At 39.2% G+C, this 17,402-nt stretch overlaps 1 protein-coding gene across 2 annotated transcripts; it reads right to left on the bottom strand.

Annotated features, from left to right (window-relative positions):
* Nucleotides 1-6,681: 6,681 nt before the first annotated feature.
* gtf2e1 (general transcription factor IIE, polypeptide 1, alpha) lies at nt 6,682-17,262 on the bottom strand. Of its 2 annotated transcripts, XM_042496106.1 has the most exons (7): nt 17,097-17,262; nt 15,527-15,822; nt 14,749-14,906; nt 10,639-10,834; nt 10,084-10,313; nt 7,513-7,997; nt 6,682-7,480 (listed from the first exon to the last, which is right to left on the bottom strand). In XM_042496106.1, exons 2-6 carry the CDS (start codon nt 15,814-15,816, stop codon nt 7,543-7,545), a joined length of 1,329 nt encoding a protein of 442 aa, XP_042352040.1. In that variant the 5' UTR covers nt 15,817-15,822; nt 17,097-17,262; the 3' UTR covers nt 6,682-7,480; nt 7,513-7,542. The 2 variants fall into 2 exon arrangements, with proteins under 2 accessions (XP_042352040.1, XP_042352041.1); XM_042496107.1 differs by having other exon boundaries at nt 6,682-7,997; nt 17,098-17,262.
* Nucleotides 17,263-17,402: the final 140 nt, after the last annotated feature.

The following is a 17,402-nucleotide window of genomic DNA, read 5'->3' as shown; positions in this document are numbered from 1 at the left end:
TACCTGCAAGGTAGATGATACTTCTATCTGCGTAAGCAGTAATTAGCAGAATGCTAACACACATTGTGAACATGGTAAACCTGCCTTTTAACTTGCTGACTTTAGATTTATCTAAACAAAAAAGCATCACAGAGCTGCTGGAATGGCTGAAGACTTATTGTTGTTGTTGTTTTCTTGTTACGGCCAGTGCAAAATTAATTAAATCAATTAGATTAAAAATCAATCAAATAATTAAAAGTACAACCCAGACTGAGACCGAGCTCAGAGGCATGGAAAGTCTTTAGTGCTTTAGTCTTTAGCCAAAGATACAAACACACTGGATCAAGTGCAAAAGCTTGATTGTAACAGAGAACAATTATCCCAAATGTTACGGTCTGGAGTGGGTATTTCCCCACACAGCAGTCAGTGTTGCTGAAAACTCTCTCTGTTGGCCAAAGGAGAAAGCAGACACAGCGGTGTGTCTTCCCTGGTGCACAAGGAGTTAATGGGAGATTATTTTTACCAGACTGTGAGGAGCTTCGACAGGATGGTGTAAAAGGTGTCATCCCAGGGTCCTTTGTTCCCAAGGGCCTCGTCCAGCCTTATGCTGAGTTTTGAGCATGTGTCTCTTGTTACAAACCAACATTGTAAGAGATTGTTAAAGGCTATTTTAGCAGTTTAAATATAAAAAAAAAACAACAACATGGAGATGGCTGCTTTAAATGAGTCCAGAAAAGTCAAGAAAACGGTCTTCCTAGCAAATTGAGGGCTCAGGTCTCAAAGAGTATAACAAAGACTATAAACTGTAGGTGAGTGATTTTTGCATATTGACCCAGGGAAACATACTCTGAACATTTGGCTGAGGGAAAAAACATTGCTGATAGTATAAAACCCTTTGTAAGTTCTTCTTAAAGGTGAATTGTGTCAGATTTAGGGGGCTTTGGTGGTGAAAAGCTGTGAATTGCAGATTGCAACCAACTTCAATGCTGCTAACAGCAGATGGACTTCTAATAATGGTGGCTGACACAAAAACTTGAATGGCTTGATCTAGGGCCAACGTTTGGTTTTTCCATTCAGGGCTACCATAGAAACATAGTGGTGCAACATGGCAATCTCCATGAGGACTCACTCCCTATGTAGATATAAACAGTTCACTCTACAACAACAAAAACACATAAGTTTGAATTTCAAGTGATTATACACTCAAGAAAGCACACTTATCATATTTTTTTCTGTCAGTATATCCCTGGAAATACTACACATTGGAGCATTAAAGAATCGTTTTAAGAGAATCAAGATCTCGGAAACACAGGACCTTGGGAACATGCGCTCCTGTGTAAAGTGTGCAGTGCTACCTCAGTTGGGCTTTGTAATACTATAGCTCATCAACCAGGTTGAATTTTTTCGGCTGGAGCGCTTTCCATCTGTAACGGGGCTGTTCTAATAAAGTGGTATCATGAAATCAATGATGTTTCAGAGAAATTTTATCTTGCACGTACAAACCACTCATTTCATCTGTAATCTTTAAAATTCTTCGCCCGCATATCCCAACGCACATGAAGATGAATGGATGGATAAACGGGCAGATTAAATAGTTTCAGCGTCTTAAGAGCTCCGATTCTCAGAGCAGGTGATGAAAGAGAATTGTGGACTGAATGACAGACAGACAATCAGGGTCGATCATTGAGTCGTTAATCTTGGGGCTTTATTGGATGAAGAGTGACAGAGACACCTCCAAGCAATCAATCCTTATGTAATCTTCTCAGGCAAACCTCGTGAACCATCAGTCATTACAACCTGCCTTTGTGAGTCTCCACCCACCCACACACACACACACAATAAAAAAATAAATAATAAAACAACACACACACCACACCCCTCCTGATCCTGTACCAGTGATATTCCGCCTGCTCCCTGGATGTCAACCTTAATTCCCTCTCTGTTAAATTATTCTCTTTTCTTCACAAACAAATGAGCTCACATCCATATATGAATTTTTGTATCCCACCATTTGTGTCCCAATCTCTTAAAAGATAGCTGACTAAATGTGCTGACTAAACTCCAGCACTCATATTTAAATTAAATAAAACACACAAATTTATGAACACTTCTCGCTACACCGTACGTGAGCTTTATGGTCCCATGTTTTTTCACAGCTTTGTGGATTCCCTGCAGAGCTCTGTTCGCCCTCCATGTAACCCATCTCCCCACTCTCAGGCTTGCCTTGGCAGATCAATGGCGCAGCACGAGGTTTTTAATTGAGCTGTCCTGAAGGGCGGGGGATGTTTTAATGAGGCCAGGTCCTGTTTTCATCCTGACCTTTGAGGCTCTGCCCTACAGGTGTCCATCCTCTAACTTAAAAGGAATGTATGGGCTTGTAGGGCTACCCCAGAGATGTCAGACCTAGCCAAGCTCCTCTGCAGAGCGTGACATTTTCACCTGAATCTAATATGCCCAGTGTTTTTTTTTTTCCTTAGCCATTACACATCTGGTGTACCAGTGCTACCCTTCAGCAAGAGGAACAGGATGTTCTCTGGTCGCATTTATAAATGATGTATAACAAGTAAATCATCTGCACATACTTTTTCTGGTGGACAAAATTTTAACAATCTCTTCTGAGATTGTTGTTATCTTGTTGCTTGGAGGTCAGCTGACCAACGTTAAAGGGATTGCTTGGATTTATTAATGTGGGGTTGTATGAGGTTCTTGTCCCAAAGAAAAGGAAAATTCTAAACAAGATCTCTTTTTTGTCCAGCCTATTTCTCCTAGACATAACTGAGCTCAATATAACATCAATATGAGATTTTTCACCATGTTCTTATACTTCTTAAATTTAGCTCTGATCTTAATTCAAGGTCTTAAAATACTCTTTTTACTCTCTCAATGCAGTAATCTGTATTTGTTCAAAATAATCTGCTCTTGAGATAAGAGTAAGATTCAAAAGAAAACAGGTCTCAACTCATGTATTTTATCTGTTCTCAGAGTTGAGAAACCTCTGAGAAGCCTATAAGCACAGCAAAAGAACTCCTGCTGATTTATTCTTTTGCTCCTTATACTTCCTAAGGTAGGGTTGAGAAGATGCAGGTCAGAATTAAGTAATTTCCAAGTAAGAAGCTAATTTATTTTTCAGGCAAAAAAAAGATTGTCAGAAGCAAAATTTTCTTTTGGATAGCCATAGTCAGTGTACTATTACCTACAGTAGATGGTGGCTGACACACTCCCAGTTTGGAAAAGCAGTCAGGGGTAGTGACACAGAAGCTAAGCAGTGTGCTGCTGTGGAATGGGGGGTGGCAGCAAAACATATTTTAGCCACAGAAAAAATCCATATCAGTGTAGTATATGCCGAATTTAAAAAATATTTTCATCACTTAACCTTGCTGTTAAACAGCCCTTTCCAATGGAAAATTGAAAATGTTACATCACTTTTCAAGGCCACCAGACTCAACAATAATAATACCTTGCAGAACAGGAGAGTTGATGCTCTCTGGCAACTTTGATCAGTTGGTTTGTTTAAGTGTTTTTGTGTGACTTTGGTTAGTCCAGATTCACCAAAGTAACACAATAACACAAGAAAACTAACTGACCGAGGCAGCCATAGATCGGCAAACTCCCGTGTTCTGGGAGGTAAAATTACTGTTTTTGAAAAAGGAGTTTGGTGACTTTGAAGAGAGCATATATGAATGTAAAGGATTCAGTTTCCTGTTGGAAAGAGCTTTTTGATGGTAAAGTAAAGTGGTGTGAAATATGTGTTAAATATAGCATACACTTAGATTTCTCTAAGTGGCAAAATGCGTTTTGCTGCTCCCCGTGTTCACAGCATTATTGCTGTAGTGGTATTTGTCTCTCTCTCTCGAAATTGGGGGTGGACCAACCACCACTTACTGTAGGTTATATGTATGCATGGATAAGTACCTCATACAGTGCCAGACAAAAAGACAACTTTTTCAGCTGAAATAAATAAATAAAACCAGCAGGTGTTCCAATCTCTTTGAGCTGCATGTAATTAATCTTTGGCCTCTGGTGTAGTAGCCTACTTACACAGCAGACATGCAGCAACATTAGCATTTATTAGGAATCATGTTTAGACCACCTGATAAATATTAATTACAATATTCACTGGTCTGTTAGTTTATTTTTGTTTTTAAACAACTCCTGAGATAAATATCTAAGTATTTAGCTTCATGACTATGTTTAAAGTGCATCAGGGCAGTTTTGATGGGAAAAATACTACCCATAGGGGGTCAGCGTGAGACTGTACCATAAATTTAAAACCGAAACAACCAATAGAGGTTTGAAAGCTCAGTGGAGCTGTTAGGTGTTAATTGTGACAATCATCAGCTCAGGGTTTCATGGTAGAATAAAACTAGTAGTGTTAGTAACCAAAAGTCTCAGTGTGCCTTATCATCTATTACATGTTTAAAAAATAATAGTTTCACATGACTTAAAGAAGTTACTGATTTTGAAGAAGTTACTGATTTAGACATTCCTAAAGTTTAGAAAAATACTCATTGTGAATGGACACAGGTCTAGGCAATGGCTATATCCCTTGCTATGAGAAAGGTCTGAAATACAATATAGCCTGTTTCATCCTTCACAGACCAGCACTGGTGCAGACTTGATGTGATAATGGAGAGCACTTCAGACTAGTTTCAGTTCCTTTGACTGATGTTGACGAGACTGGAGGGCTGATATTCAGGCTCAGGAAAAGCCATTTTATGGACACTCCATTAGCTTTCCTCTGGTGCAACCCACGGGCCAAAAAGTGAACTTTACACACAAGATACTGTGTAGCTACTGAGCAGATTTTCATTAACAATGCTCTCCTCATTCATGCTCTCCAGGGGATTAACCCTTTTGGTTTTAATGGAATTCCCTCTAGCTTCACCCTCAGGACAAACTCCCCTTCTCCCCATCCCTCCTCACATTTGCTTACCTTAACTTGTTAAATATTAACATATTGTGAATGTGAAATGTGAAAATAAATATCTGCAATGAGTCCATTTGTAGTCCCACTAGTATTGACCAATCATGTTGGAGCAAGCCTTGGCTGCATGCATGTAAACCATCCATGTGGAGAGCAAAATGCAGTCTTGAAACCAACCAGCTATTGTCTGATGATGATTTATTTTATTAGCTTTTTTAAATAAAAAAAATCTGCATCCATATCCATTTACAAATCATCATAAGACTGATATCTGATGGGTTGTGACATTGCTAATCTGACAGTTAACAATGACCATCACATGGATGAGGAAGTCTTAGCCCAGATATCCGTTACCTGGATATCAGCTGGCTGCACCGTAACCCCTGAAATATTGGCTGTGGCCCCCTGAAGCTAAATTGTCCTCAGATTAGCAGCCGATGGGTTTTGAGAGTGACATGGTTATAGCCAATGTTTTTTTTTTGGTTTTTTTTTATCTCGTAAAAATTGTTCAAAAAGAAAGCAGAGGGAGGGTTGATTTCACTGCAACAGGAGCCATGGCAGGTGTAGCATTTAACATTTTTTTTTAGAAAAGGCTCATTTTCTATAAATGCCAGGTCCACATCTGTATTCAGACTGTGGCTTTGGGGTGAAATTGCCCCCATTATGAAGAGGTGACCAAGTGCCGTGGGTTACTGTGGTTACATCAAAGCTGTCACTGTTTGGAAAGCCACATAACAAAATACCCTATATCCTGCTGGAGCCCATCTGGAGTACCAGGAGTGTGTTTGGCCAGTAGGGACTGCCTCGATTAATGATTGTCACCTGGATTTGACCCAACAAGACGAGGACGGTTTCACTGGGAGGATATGACCGTGGAGTGATATTGAGTAAAATATCAGGCTTTCACACATTAACATGTCTATGATTTTGATTATGCCATGGACCTTTATGGTATTAAGGAATAAACTAAGACTGACAAGTCTTACTAGACTTGTATATGAATGGGTGGCAGTCAGTGGTATTTATGTAATTTGTCGCGATCATAGATTTTTAAATTTCATAATACCTGATTATTTTTAAATTTCAATCCATCCAATATCATTCAATCCACCAATACTGTTTAAAATATGTTGCCAGAATAATATCTCTACATTTTTAAAGGGCAAATCAAATCCTGTAGCACTACCATCTAATTGGCAAATATTTGTCAGTGATAGCAGTAAGGCCTGCTAAAACATAGTGTATTTTTGCACATAGTTCATATCTATCTGAAATATATTTTATTAACAATAAGTTAAAAGAAAAAATATTATTATTATTTTTACAAAATATTTTATTGAGGCTAATTTAATTAAGAATGGAAAAACTAAATTCAAAATTATGTACATACCTTATTTCATCATGGTTTAACAACATCAGTGAATCATTTCATTAAAGTCTCATATCTTTTGCTGCTTATATCATTTCATGTTAATGATCACTTAAAATGGCAAGTCATAGCAACTCTGCCTTTTAACAGATCTAATATAGGTCTATGGTTTAGCATTAAGTCATATCAAGACACACAAGCATGGAGTGGAACATTGAGGTCCATCTTAAATAGCTTTGGGGTATAATTTTGTATAATTCAGAGCACCATCCCCAGAGTCTGTCTCGTCTACTATCTGAGAAGACAAATGTCACAGTGCCCCCTTACTTTTAAACACTGCATTGCTTGTAAGTGTATATGCTGGTACACAATACTTTCTCTTATCACTCTTCGTATACATGAATTCATATTGCTGTACTGCAGTATCTTTTTATTACAGATTGTTCAAAATAACAATTATTTTACTGTAAACAGGTCACCCATATTGTTTCTCTTGTATTCAATATATGCCTGAGATGAGCTTTTAAATCTAGTCTTCGGAAAAACTGAAAATATTTGGCCCAACACCAGAAAGACAGCAGAATGTCAGGAGCATAACAGCAGCTTCAGTCCTTCAGTGTCACACTGCCTTCATCGCTGCAGTGCTGCTACGTCTTTTGGAGGTGCTTGCAGCCAAACGCACAATTCGATGTAGTTTTACATGAGAAAGAAAATAGACTTGAGGCATAAAACATACACTTGTGTGTAGACAGCTGTATTGATTAAATTTAAAGTGTATCTGGTCCATCAGATCCACGAGAGACACATGACTGGAAAACAAGGCTAAAACATGACTGGTGTAGACGGCATATTCAACTGAAATAAAAATAAGACTTACGAGAAACAAATTGGCACTCTGTGTACAAGCTGCAGCTGGCAAGCTCCCTTCTGGTTTGATGACATAATAAAAAATACTTGGGCTAGAATACTAAAGGTGTGATCGCTTAGGCAACACTGTCAGAGCATGTCCTTGGTTCTTATGAGCATGAAGCTGACTGTAAATACTTCTTGAGCAGCATCTTCTATTCTTCTTGAGAAGTTGTATCCACAATAATTTCCTCAGACATCACCACTAACAGTGTGAAAGAGCAGAAGTATATTTTTGGAAACTCATAGCCAATCCATTAAATTGTTTGAAACTGTGTGTGTGTAAATGTCTGCATGTATCAGTGTGTGTGTGTGTGTGTGTGTGTGTGTGTGTGTGTGTGTGTGTGTGTGTGTGTGTGTGTTTTCAGAAGTACATGTCTTGGAAGAGGGTTTGTCCCATTTCAATGTAGGCCTCCTTCTCCTGTGAGGACATCTGCTCCACCAGCTCTGGCCTCTGGCTGACCTCTCGGTATGAGAACTGCCGGCCTCCCACCATCACCATCGGTTCATCACCCACCTCCTCAAACTCGTCGTCGTCGTCGTCCTCCTCCTCGGCGACCCGATGCTGAGAAGTTGTTGCAGGGGGAGGACCAGATGGAGATTCATCATCTGATTCGCTGGTGTCGCTCTCTGAGTCGCTGGCATTAGTTGTGGTGGAGGTGAGCCCCTTGTTAGCAGTGCTTGCTCCACCTGCGGCTGCTCCTGCCAAGCTCCTCTTCTCATGGATGAGCAGGGCACGCATCACTTCCTCGTTTTCATCTACCTGACCGATTCCATGACCAGCTGCTCCATCCAGGGCTCCAGGTACAACATCTCCACCTGTGGAAACAAAACGAGAAGTACATTCACTTCTAAAATCATTCTTGTAACGTCTTATGGAACTTTAGAACATCCTTTCTTCTGAAACTTGAGAAGATTTAGATCTTTTTTTCCTCTAGAACTTTGCAAGATTTAGGATGTCTTCTGGAACTTTAGAACATTCTTTCCTCTACAATTGTAGGGCATTTAGAACATTCTTTCTTCTGGAACTCAAGAAGTTTTCTTCTGGCAGTTTACAACATTATTGCTTCTAAAACAATACAACATTTAAATTGGAATTGGAATTTCAGAACTTCCTTTCTTTTGGAACTTTTGAACATTCTTTCCTGTACAAACTTCACGACATTTAGAATACTTGCTGGAAATTAAGAAGTTTTCTTGTGGAACTTTACAACATAATTTCTTCTAAACCAATACAACATTTAGAACTTTTTTTCTGTAATTTCATAACATTATTTCTTCTGGAACGTAACATTTAGAGCATTCTTTCCTCTGAAATTTTAGATCAAGAATTTACTTTCTTCTAGAACGTAAAAGTATTTAGAACTTTCTTTTGGAACTTTACAACATTCTTTCTTCTGGAACTTAAGAACTCTCTTTCTTCTGGAATTTTAGAACATTCTTTCTTGTAGAACTTTACAAAATGTAGAGCATTCTTTGTCCAGGCACTTTAGAACAATTAGAACATTTTTAAACAGAGTCTGGAACAAGATGAGACTTAAATCAAAGCAGTTAAATGAATTCAGGCATCATTAATTTCATTATTTGCACTTCTGTAGTTTCCACTGTGACATGTCAAAATCTCTTCCACAAAAAAGCACTGTTTTGCTGTGTGAACTACAGACATATGATTTAAGACATTTGTAATTTAATAAGTCTTAAATAGTTATGGTAGAAGAAGTCTTACTGAAGGACCCTTCTGTATCTCTCTCCTCCTTCGTCTTCTTTCTCCTCAAAATGCCCAACCCCAACTCAGCGCTACGCAGCAGCTGAAAAATGTTTTTCCCTTTTGACTTGTTTGTTGGTTTGTGTGATTTGTACTTTTTTAATCAAAAACTATGTTGTACAATGTAAGATGCTTTGTACCCGTTGACTTTCTGCTCAAATAAAAAGAAAATATATCCCCTTCAAATGTCATGTCTGTTTCAAGGCTCCAAAGGCCAACAGGATCATTACAAACAGATGCACAGGAACACACCTCAGAGACAGGACGTCGGGTAGGCATAACTGCAATTTCCACAGGAATGGATTTTTATTAATGAGCAATCCTTGCTCAGCCATGCACTAATCAAGCTTCTGATGATTTCAATTAAGCAATTATGGTTCAATGAGAGTCTGGCCAGGCCCGATTGCTGCATGCCCTTGGGTGGAGAAGCAATGTCAGCATCAGATAGCTTGGTGAAAGACTACTCTGACACAGGAAGATAACTTTTTTTGACCACAAAGAGAGCAGGGATTGAAATTTAAGGTCGTGGAGGAGCAGTCAAAGGTGTGGGTCTGGACTGGGCTTGTCTCTGTCCATCCCAATCATCACCTTATTACTGGAAAAACCTGTTTATTCAGCATGCCTTGCCGTGGATAGGGGATAGCATTTATGATTAAAGACAATGAAAACGGCATCTGAGAATGGAAGGGAAATTAATGCTGAATTAAACATCGTCCAACTCATGGGGTGGGAGATCTTGTGATTATGGCAGACAATTTGCTTGAAATAGAAAAAAAAACAGCACCAATGTGGCAAAACTTTGCACTAGTTCAGCATTTCTTATGGGAAGTCATTATCTAAACTGTGAAGGATGTACATTTTTGTAAGGCATCTAGATAAACATATTTTAGTACATTAAAGTCTAAATGAATTCTGGAAGTTGATTTCTTTTCACTATGGTAACCAAGATGGTGGTAGTTGCATGCAAAAGTATACAACTCTATAAACTCCAACTCACAAGATTAGATCAGACCTCAAAATATGGGTCTGATATTGATGCAACCTTTCAACAAAAAAAAAAAAAAAAGAAAACTTTTTGTCAGCAGAATAGTTTGAAAGCTAAAAATGAGTGATTAGTGTTTGAAAGAAACCCTGACTTACGGTTCTTGAGGATGTCAGGCTCGCTGTAAGCACCCTGCACGGTGCTGTGAGTCAACCAGACGGGCCTCTCTTTAGGTGCCTTGCCTTCATTGGCCTGCTTCTGCTGATCCTCCTGCTCCTCCATGCTAATAACCACGTTCTGGGTATACAGGTCAGCGTAGGACGAACCTTTGTTAGACCAGGCTTCACGGTGTGGGCCGCCTGAGTTGGTTGCTGCAGCACGTTCACGGCTGGGGGAAAGATTAAGTAAATATCCTTTAAACAATGATCAACAACAGTTTAATAATATGTGCGAACATGAAAAAGTGAGAGTGTGTAATCACACTAAAATGTTTTACTACTATGGTTTGACAGAATAGAATTTCACTGTGGCACAAACAGTTATTAAGTTGAGCTAGTGTCACTGAGACCATTATTGCACTTAACGGAGGTGAACTCTCGTGTTGTCAGGGAAACTGCTGAAGGATGTGACTCTTGAGGATTGCTGTGATGCTGACTGGGAGGAGTAAGTACTGCTAAGTTGCAAGCAGTTTGTGAGGTTTGTCAGAAGCTGACCTCTGTTTGAGAGCAGGAATCTCAGCAGGCTCAGGCTCCAGCAGGTCATGGGACAAGTTAACGTCTTCAGTCTCCCGTAGCAGCGCATAGATGGGTTCAATCTGCTCATTAAAGCGCGCAACTAGTGTTCGGCCATCAGGACAGACAGACGCATCCTCCTCTACCTCAGTCTGGCAAAAGGTGCAGCGAAAAGTACCTGTGGGTTAAGAAAGAGCTATGTTTAAAGCAAGTAAATGGGGATGTTCTGGTAATTAAACTGGCCAAAGAACAAATCATGTACTGCACACGTCACACATGGTATGAAATTGGCTATTATAGAGGTTTTTTTGAAGTCTAGAAGCTAGAAGGTAGATTTATTAGTGATTTTTTTAAACAAAGTTTAAAAAAACGAAATTACATACTATTACATACCACTATACATGTCGACTTTTACAACTGTCATTGTGGATTTGTAACCAATGGCTCAGTTCCAGTTACCATTCAATAACCAGCTACAAAGTGTACCTGTGCCCAAAAATAACAACACGTTGTTGTTAATGACACTGCAGGCTGATCTTTTTCTGAGGATAATTTTTGCATTGCATGGTATTTGTGAGGGCTTTGGGATCTTACACACACACACACACACACACACACACACACACACACACAAACACACACAAACAAAAACCCACACACACACACACCCAAACACACAAACACACACACACACACACACACACACACAGAGCTTCCTACCCAGTAAGAAAGGGCATATTTGGCCATCTGCTTATCTGGCTGACTTCAGTTTCAACAATTGGAGCTGTTCCAGCATTACACAGACCCCATGTCTGCCTTGTGTCTGTCCGTGTGTAGCATTTGAAACACACTATATCTATGCATTTTAATGACATTCACAGCACTCATAAATAAAGCAACTTGCTGGACACAATGTAATTAAATTCAAAGGTTCTGATGCCAGAGGTATTGTTGAAAACAAACCAAGTGGATGTAAGAGGAAGAAACTCTTACAAATCTTCTCTTTTTCAGTAACACACATCTAGCCATCATCAAACCTCTCAAACTACCTTGAAAGTTGCTCTCTAACACCATGAATATAAAGATGTAAAATGGATTTTTTCACCTATTAATGAAGGCATTGTATTGTTCAGTAACAAGGTGCTCCATATCACAAACCTAGGTTGGGTTTCACCATGAAAGTGCTAATATTTGCATTCCTACAAGTCTGAAACAACCCTCAGAGAACATCAACTGATCACATAAAAAAATGGTACAAGAAAGTCACATTTTATGCACAACTAAAAAGCGATTATTTTTTAGCCAAAAACTGGGTGCACATACATGTCAGGTGGAATGACTAAAAAAAGGCATGCATGTCCTACAAAGAGATGAGGGTACATTCACATAGCAGAGTGTGAAAAGCTCAGAGCTGGAGGGTTTTCAGCTCTCCTTTGTGGGTCAGAATGAGCTGGAAGACCATTAATGTCATTTCTCATCCCTGTGAGGTTAAACTGAGTGTTGCTGGCCCTGAAGAAGCAACCAGTCCATCAGACAACCATTATGTAAGCTCCAGGTATTCTTTTTGGCAGCCCCTGTCAGTATGCAGGGTTACTGCTTCTCAGAAAGATTTAATGCTGGTTGAGATATGTTGAAACAAGATACAAGTGCAAAGGAATTGTAAGATTTTTATAAATGTGTCACCAGGGAGTTGCTGACAGTTCTAAGACAGTACCAGGAAGCTGGGAATGCTGCCATTTACTGTGGCTGTCAAATGTATAGTCCAGCCAATCTGTAGCTTGACCCAGGGAAAATTGCAATACTAATCATTTAAGGTTTTATGTGACATCTATATAACATATTAATAGTATACCATTATATACTTTGTGGATCAAGGTAAATTCAAGGGTTCAAAATTTGGGGCCTTCATATAATTTGACTATACATACAGTTTTTTGGGGTGTTGTTTCATATATAACCATCAGATATGACCTGGTCTAAATGCACTTTGGGGGCACCTTTACTCCAAAATGTCCTTTTTTGAATCCAAAGTCAATCAAATTAGGCTAAAAAGCATATAATCATTCAATTTTCTGCACATACAATCATACCTTGCCTATATATACCCTTACATATCATGCTAGGTGGTGTTATTGTATTTTCTTTCCTCAAATTAGTTTTATGTTGCATTTCAACCTACACTGTTTATGAGCAATAATCCCTGATAATGAGGATATTCCCACTTGGCAAGTTGTCTGAAGTCCCTGAAAAACCCCTGAAAGTCTTGTGTTTGCCGACCTCTAGTGGTTTAACTTCACCTTGCTACAGTTGAGCACAGGTGGACTACAGGAGCGGGTGGGTGACATCACTGTTGCCACTGGGTACACAAACTACACATACCAAGGATCCTGGGATTGGTCAAAGGTCAGACTGGCTTTAGACTGTCAACCAGTGTGTGGGCAGGAAAACACTGATTTTCAGCCTGCTGGAGTGTTTAAAATGCATGTGTAGCTCTGTGTTTCCTAGCAACAGTGCTGGTTGACAGGTAATCAACCTTTGGACTGGCAGACAATGTAAGCATGGTGCCTCATTCTGAAAGATTCAAAAATGAACACTTTATGAAAGAAGACAGTTTAGAGGAAAGGCTCTCTTTATAGAATGGGAGGTACACAATCCTCATCACAAGCACAATACCATATGGTTGCTAAATGGTTTAGTACTTAGTGCAGATTATAATTTAAAGTGTACTTTTCTCTGGCCTTTAAAACAAAACCTTAAACCATTGCTATAATAGCATGAATACCGCATATATCTAAATGCATAAATTGTGACTTTAAACACAGAGATAATATTCCTTTTCATCTGAGAAAGTACTGGTGACTTAAATGAGTTGGTCATGCCTTGGTTATGCCAATCAATTTATGATTTCAAAACCAAGCGTGAATCTACATCGACCCTAATGCCATGGAGATTTAGCTTTATCTTCCCTTCGAAGTCTGCATATCCCCACCCACACTCTGCTTAAAATGACTCACACTTGCTGGTTGCTTCTGTTACTCACATGCCAAACACAACATAATGGCTAGCTCCAAGTGAGTGATGTGATGCCCATTTAGAAGCAAGGATTTGGACAGCTGTCAGCCCATTTGAGGCGGGGTGAGAATCCCATTTTACTTTTATGCCTTTTGTTGTGATGGCAAGTAGTTTCAAATACGCTTAAAGGTCCAGTGTTTAGGATTAAGGGCCATCTATTAGCAGAATTGGCAAACAAAATCATAACTATGTTTTCATTAGTTTATAATATACATACAGAGCATGTGCTCTCCAGGAAGTCTGCTATGTTTTTTTACAGTAGCCCAGAGCGGACAAACCAAACACTGGCTCTAAATTAGGCCATTTTTGTTTCCACATTGGCCACTATAGTTCTCCTACATGCTTGTTTCAGTACTGCAACCTCACTGCTAGATGACACTTAATTCTACAAGGTGGACCTCTAAAGACAATTTTCAGTTTGGGTTAAAAGGACCCATTTGATTGTACCCGAAACCTAAGAAATTTTCATGTTTCCATCACTAAACTAACTGTTTAATTCGAGATAATTAGCCACACTAGTTAATATATGGACTAGATTATTTATCACTTATTGATGAAGAGTCAAAGGTAGGATGAATTTATTGTTTTTCCTTGTGTCTTATTTCTTTTTAAAATCTTTTTTTCTGTTTTTTTGTATTTCTTTTGCTTAAGTTGAGACAAATGGTACTTGAAGCAAATTTAATGACACTTTGATAGATTTTATATTGGCAAGTGACAAAAAGCCACAACCCGCAAACCACTTCATAGTAAGGGAACCCAAATAGGTCTTGAGCACATTCTCCTGATTTTTTTTTTTTTTTTTACCAAACTCAGGCACCTCATCTTGTGCAAGTGGCATTTAAAGTTAAAATACTTGACAAAATGGTAGTGCATTCATTTGACTATGTAATACTATACATTACTGTACATAGTAAACTAAAATGTTACCAATACTGCCTGAATATTTTTTCATATTCAAGCGTACTGAAGTTAACACCACTTAACACAGCTGCCTAATTTGTTTTTTTGCTTAATGTTTACCTGTCATAGGGTCAAACAGCTGGTTGGCCTCTAGGTCAGTGAAGGTGGAGAAGCAGCAGGGGCACCGGAAGGAGGCACGGTTGGTGGAGTCTCGCTCGTCTGTCTCGATGCGCCGTCGCATGTGATCCAGTTTATATTTGACCACGTTGACCAGAACCCTAAAAAAAAATATCAGGTTCACAGCAACAAGCTGACATGGCAGGATTCAGCGTTTCAAATGTGGATGACTAAAGAAAATCTACTTAAAATGATGCTGAATAATTGGGCGCCCAGTGGCTCAGTTGGTAGAGTGGGCACTCCATGTATAGAGGCTATGTCCTCGTTGCAGCGGCCGCAGGTTTGATGCCGGCCTCAGCCCTTTGCTGCAAGTCATCCCCTCTCTCTCCTCCTTTCACACTATAGCTGTCCTATCTCAAATAAAGGCAAAAGCCAAAAAAACAATCTTTAAAAAAAATGGCGCTGAATAACGAGTGCTGACACTGGAATGCGCACAACAAATGTATGCTATTGGGTCCCTGTCTCCTGGATGGTTGACCATTTTGGTTAATCCAACCATGCTCTGACACTATCTCATAGAGGTAAACATATAGGGGAATATTTGTTCAAATCAAAAGGAAAGAGGTTAGAAAGTTATTGATTTCTGACAGAATGCCCCCCTGCCTCTTATGCCTCCAAACCTACAACTGCAAAACTCCATCCAATAATAATGGGAAGTTGTTGAGTGTTACGGTGTGTGTTTCCTGCACTGCTGCGATGCATGCCAAAAAAAATTAATCACCTGTAGTTGATGAAGTAGTAGTTGTGCCTTGTTGTTTTGCCATCAGGGGCCGTTTCCACTCTCATGCGGCACTTGACAAACTTGTCTGCCTTGAGGGTGTTGAGTACAGAGCGCAGCTGCTTGCGATCAAACTTGAGCAGCTCCAGCATGTCCTCCTCACGTACACATGGGTTGCGAATGAGCACATCCAGGGCCAAGGCATGTTCCACCCCATAGAAGCCCCTTACAACCTGCTTGGCCAGCCGTTTAAGTGCTGCAGGGACCTCGGTCAGTAGCTCTGGTTCTATCATCTTCTTCTGTGGAAAGAGATGACACCTGTTGAGTTAAAAGCTGAGATAGCAGGCAGTCACTATCTTGGAACAGGGCAGGGGAGGGGATAAGTGCTAGAGACCTGGTTAAGCATAAATCAGTAGGTGGGTAACTAATCACTCAAAGCTTGAGAGGGAGGTTAAGTCAAATTTAATGGGAAAAAAAGGATGGAGTAGTATGATGAAACTTGATGATGGAGATTTGAAAGGAGAAAAGATTATGTTTTTTGAATAACATTTCTTACTCTTTAGTTAATACTTTCCAGGTTTCCTTAAATGTAATACCGCTGCTACAGTGGTGTACCACTGTAAATTAATACATGTCTATTGATGGGCTGGCAGATTTTGGAATCCACCAGCCACAGAGTCAGGTGGGCAAAAAACATAAGTGCAAACCCTGCCTTTATTCAATGTTAAATTATTCATCTGCAATCATAATTCCATACTTTATTTAACATATTTTAACTGTGCAAAAGGGTTTGAAGGTAAAATTATTCTTTATACATTGTCTTAACTGTGCAGTACTTGGGCTACAGCAATACTCTGTGCAATTATACAACTATGCAATATTCTTCCCAATCTTTAACATATATTTAACATATGTTGCACATATAATGAGCCTATATATGCTTATTCTTATTCAGACTTATGTAAGCATTGCGCTGTTCATTGTAGCATCATAAACATATTTTATATTACCAACCAGTTTTATACACATATACTCAGCACATTATATATACTTGTATTTCTAAATATTTAACACACTAGTGTTAACATTGCACATATTTCTACATTATATTTTTACATATTTCGTACTTGTACCTTATTTCTAACTCTAAAATTCTCTATGCATTACATCACTTTACAAACTACAATATCCCCTCGGGGATCAATAAAGTATTTCTGATTCTGATTATTGCTTAGCGCCAACATATACTCAATGGTTATTAATACTGCCAGACCTAACAACACTGCCAGCTTAACCAACTAACTGTAGGACAGTGGCAACTTAAGTAGCTTAACGTTAGCTAGCTATCTCGAAGAAAGACAAAGAAAAATAACTAATGCAGCATCTTGGCTGTAACTTCTAGTGAGGACACTAATCAGTGACGTTAAAGTTATCTTCACGTTACCAGAAGGCCATTGTCATCTGTTATCTCTACATTAAGCTTGCCGGTGTTAGTTTATGTTAACGCGACTGACCGAACTTGAAGTTAAGTTAGTTTACAAAAACCGTTAGCCGTTTATAACGCCAACCTTACCCGATACTCTTTAAGGTTATGTTCCCACAACACGCCAAAGCCACCGCTTCCTTAAGTCATTTCAGAGTGCGCTGACTTTTCTCTAACAAACACAGCTAAAGATTACTAGACACATTTTACTTCTAAATATTCAGACTGCTAGGTTAGCTAGCATGCTTCATATTTGGGGAAGGCAAAAGGCAACGCCGGAAAGAAAACGGAGACCGCAACAAAGCATTTTTCAATAGCCAATAGAAGGAAGTGATTTTTGATTGACATACATTTTGACGAATGACTATGCTTCCTGTAGTGGCTTTTTGAACCAAT

This window comes from Plectropomus leopardus, chromosome 11 (genome assembly GCF_008729295.1).
Source record: "Plectropomus leopardus isolate mb chromosome 11, YSFRI_Pleo_2.0, whole genome shotgun sequence".
Classification (NCBI taxonomy): domain Eukaryota; kingdom Metazoa; phylum Chordata; class Actinopteri; order Perciformes; family Serranidae; genus Plectropomus; species Plectropomus leopardus.
This window is presented reverse-complemented; position numbering and strand designations above follow the sequence as displayed.